General features: G+C 56.1%; 1 protein-coding gene across 2 annotated transcripts in view; it reads left to right on the forward strand.

Annotated features, from left to right (window-relative positions):
• Positions 1-412: 412 nt before the first annotated feature.
• GCC2 (GRIP and coiled-coil domain containing 2) overlaps positions 413-4061 on the forward strand; it is a 59575-nt gene continuing 55926 nt past the window's right edge. Inside the window, exons 1-2 of one of the 2 annotated variants that reach the window (XM_025213556.1) lie at positions 413-608; positions 1407-1563. In XM_025213556.1, the coding sequence (XP_025069341.1) occupies positions 1438-1563 (126 nt within the window). In that variant the 5' untranslated portion in view covers positions 413-608; positions 1407-1437. The remainder of the gene's footprint in view (positions 609-1406; positions 1564-4061) is intronic. The other variant, XM_006031884.3, reaches the window with a different exon arrangement.

Here is a 4061-nt window from a genome sequence, read left to right on the forward strand (position 1 = left end):
ATTTCCCGGTTTTTGTGCTTCTCTTCCATGAAGCATGTCCTACTGCCACCTTAACTGTTCCCAAAGGCACTTCATGTTTGGCAACAGCTATACATTTACTCCTGGTTCCTAATTACAAATGGAATTCAGCCCTTTCCACAGAACGCGTTTGGAAAAGGCCGCCTCGTCCCCTTTTTCCTTCTGGCCTCCTAAAGCCTGAGATGATTGATTGAGTCAGACCCTCCCTGGACCCTTTTCACTAGTCCAAGGCAGGTAGGGAACTGGCATCCGTTGGTGGGGTGGGCTTGAACGGACATTAGCAAGCGCCGGCGAGCGCCACACCTGGGGAGCCCACACAGCCCGGGGCTCGCCCCGCCCCTAGCTCTAACGTGTGCAACGGATTCCGGGCGGTGCTGGTTCGGCTTCGCGCGTGCGCAGAGCGGACGGGCCTGGCAACGTAAGGGAACGGTCGCTGCGACCTTGGGTGTGGTGTAGAATGTGACGCTAGAGGCGCGGGACGATGACGAAGGCGGAAGTAGGGCAAGGAATGCAGAGGGGTGCAGAGGAGCCGTTAGGCTGAGTTTTTTCCTCTTTTCCCTTCCGCCACCGGCTGCGGCTCCGACATGGAGGTAAAGGGAGGCTGGGTCGCGGCGGCAACAGAAGCAAGGGAGCCCCTCGGTTAGGCGGGAGACCCTCTGTCGGGGGCCCTGGGGTGGGGGTCGGCGCTTGACGTGGGTTGAGCCCTCCCCCCACACGCACACGTCTCCGATTCAGACCCCATAGGGCTCGACCACTTGGCAGCGGAGGGGGGGGGGAGGTTTCAACTGGGGATGGAAGGAGGAGGACGGTACTACTTGAGGGGGATTGGAATGTTCCACCCGGGGATGGGGTTGGGAGGAAGGTACCACGGGAGAGGAAGGTTCCACCCGGGGATGGAGGGAGAAGGAAGGCACCATCTGATTGACGGAGGGAGGAGGAAGGCGCCACCTGGGCTGTAGTCAGCTGGGCACAGACCATTGGGGTAGGGGAGGAGAGGCCTTCTTCACCACAGCTTTGCTCCCTGGGCTCTGGTCAGCCCAGGCGGCCTCTACCCCAGTGCTTTGTACCAGACTAACTGCAGGTGGGGTGGCGTCTCCCCCACTCCCCAATACGGTGTTGGATGTGATCAGAAGACTGTGTTAGAGCTGTCACATCCTGGGTCAGCCCACGGGCCCGCCTTGCCCACTATGGCCCTGCATCACTTGGGGCCCCATCACCCCATTACACGTATTGTGCTTGACTGGCAAATTGCACCGCCAGTTTAGCTCAGCCACGCATGCAAAGTGTTGCCTCTAGCTCACCTCAGAAAGTCCGGCCCACTGTAATGTGAGAGGGGAAAACGTGCTGTAACTTCCTAGCCAGTGACCAGCTTTCATTTCCACGTGTAGCAGGGGACATGGCCAGGGGTGGATCCAGAGTATGTTGGATTCCTGCTTCAGTCGCTCAGCAGCTGCGTGGAAAGAGCCTGGCCTGCCTGAGTGGCCCTACCCAACCTGGCAATCCACCTGGCCAGGAAGAAGGCTCTGGATGGAGGACCTATCTCTGGTCCGTTCACTGCCCTGTTCCTATCCCTGGGTAGTGTCCGCTGGCTCCTTGAACTCATGTGAGGGCCAATGGGCACAGGCTGGCATGCTCTGCTTGGTGTCCCCTCACTGCATTTGTTTTAATCCTGTGACATTCACTCCTAACTCTGTTTGGTCCTTTAGTTGTCCCGAGCGATCAGTGATGTCCCCTGAGTAGCCCCCTTTGTCAACGGTGGCTTATAGCTCTACTTGGTGGACTTTGGCCTGCATTCCCAAATGGCATCTCAAAAGGCCTGACCTGCCTGCAGTCTGTGTGGCTGGGCTGGGCATTCCCTTTGCACAAGAAGGCTGGAGAAGTAAAACAGTAAAGAGAAGACTTTGAGAAAAAGGGCAGGTGGGGAGAGTAAAAGGGGGTGGGGTCAGGTTAAGTGCAGGGTGAGGCATTGCTGCTTGCTGCTGTAGGGAAGGAAAGTCCCATCCCCTCCCTGCTGCTCCCACCAGGTGGCCCAGCCAGAACAGTAAACTGCCAGCACCAAAGCCAGCAAGGAACAGGAAGTAGCTGAGCTCCTGGGCACATATCACAGAACTGACATGTGGGGGAATAATAGAGACTTGGTGGGATAGCCCTCATGACTGGAGCTCTGTCATGGATGGGTACAAACAGTTCAGGAATAGCAGGCAGGGGAGAAGAGGAGGAAGAGTTGCACTTAATGTGAAAGAGCGACACGATTGCTCAGAGCTCTGGTATGAAACTGGAGATAGGCCTGTTGAAAGTGGGGGTGCCCAGATAAAGATTTTTTTGGCTGATACCAGTGACCAATTATTAACCAGCTATATCGGCTGATACTGATCCGATTGCCAGTATGCGTCCTGGTAGCTTGGAGAGCATCATCCAGCTGGTAAGTCTTTTGGGTGGAGGGGAAACAGGGCCCCCACAGTAAGGGAGTGGGGTTGGGACAGACGCTGAACAGCTGGGGTGGGGTGCGGGACAGAGTTGCAGCACATCTGGTGGAGGGGGAGTGCAGCTTCTGTCACTGCACGCACCTCTGGGGGAGGCATGGAGGGCATGTGCCCCCTAGATCTGTGTGTGGGGTGAGGGTAGGCTGCTGCTGTGTGCTCCAGGCCGGAGACTATGCCTCCCTCTTCCCACTGGGGGTGGCCTGGGCCAGGGCTGTGCTCAGGTGGGGTGGGGCAGGTGGCGGCAGTGGCTCTGGGTGGGGGGTCATGGGGGGGGCTAGAGCCACCCCAAAATTCACCATAGCCCCCCTCCCAGTGCTGCCGCTGCCGCTGCCTACCCAACCCCACCTGGCCTGAGCACAGCCGCTGGGAAGAGCCCAGCATAGCCTCCAGCTCTATCCTACAGCAGCAACCCACCCTTGCCCCACACACAGGTCTGGGGGCACATGCCTCCCCTGGGGGTACGTGCAACGGAGGGAGCCACGCGCCTCCCTGTGCCTCCTCTGGACAAGCCACTGACTTTTTCTCACACCCTGACCTACTGCGGCTGGGCAGCACCTGCCCCAGCCCCACTCCTTCCCTTGCTGTGGGGGCCTTGATCTGCCCCCTCCACACCCTTTCCCCCCAACGCCCTTCCCCCCGCCCCATCTTATCAGCAGGATGCTGCTCTCCAAGCTGCTGCTGCGTGCGTGCTGCAGCTGCACGCATGCACGTAGCATTTATTGGCGACATTTATTTGGCCCAGTCAGCCAAAAATAGCCGATTGCCAATAATGTCAGTTTTCCTTTTATCAGGGCAGATATGATATGAACTGATGTATTGGTGCTCCACTAGTTGAAAGTCTCTGGGTTGGGGTCAGAGAGGAGAGGAACAAGGGTGATATCATGGTGTGTGTGTGCTATAGACCACCAGATCAGGAGGAAGAGGTGAATGAGGTCGTCTTCAAACAGATAGCAGACTCATCACAGGCCCTGGTTCTCATGGGGGACTTCAATCAACCTGACTTCTGCTCGGAAGGCAATACACCTGTCACAGGCAATCCAGGAAGTTTTTGGAGTGTTGGGGACAACTTCCTGGTGCAAGTGCTGGAGAAGTTAACTAGGGGCTATGCTTTCCTTGATCTGCTGACAAACAGGGAAGAATTGGTGGGCAGTGTAAAAGTGGATGGTAATTTGGGTAGTAACAACCACAAGAAGACTAAGTTCAGGATCCTGAGGAAAGGAAGGATGGAGAGCAGCAGTGTAAGGACTCTGGACTTCAGGAAAGCAGACTTCAACTCAGGGAATTGATGGACAGGATCTTTTGAGGGGCCAGTCTGAGAGGGAAAGGAATCCAGGAGTGTAGTTTGTGCTTTAAAGAAACCTTACAGAGGACTCAGAAAAGAACTATCCCAAAGTGCCGGAAGACTAGCAAGTATGGCAGAAGCGCAGCTTGGCTTAGCAGGGAACTAACTCTTCAGTGAGCTAAAACACAAAAAAGAAGCTTACAAGAAGTGGAAATTTGGACAAACGACTAGGGAGCAATATAAGAGTATTGCTCTGGCACGCAGGGATGAAATCAGGA

Source organism: Alligator sinensis, unplaced genomic scaffold (genome assembly GCF_000455745.1).
Source record: "Alligator sinensis unplaced genomic scaffold, ASM45574v1 scaffold1232_1, whole genome shotgun sequence".
Lineage (NCBI taxonomy): Eukaryota > Metazoa > Chordata > Crocodylia > Alligatoridae > Alligator > Alligator sinensis.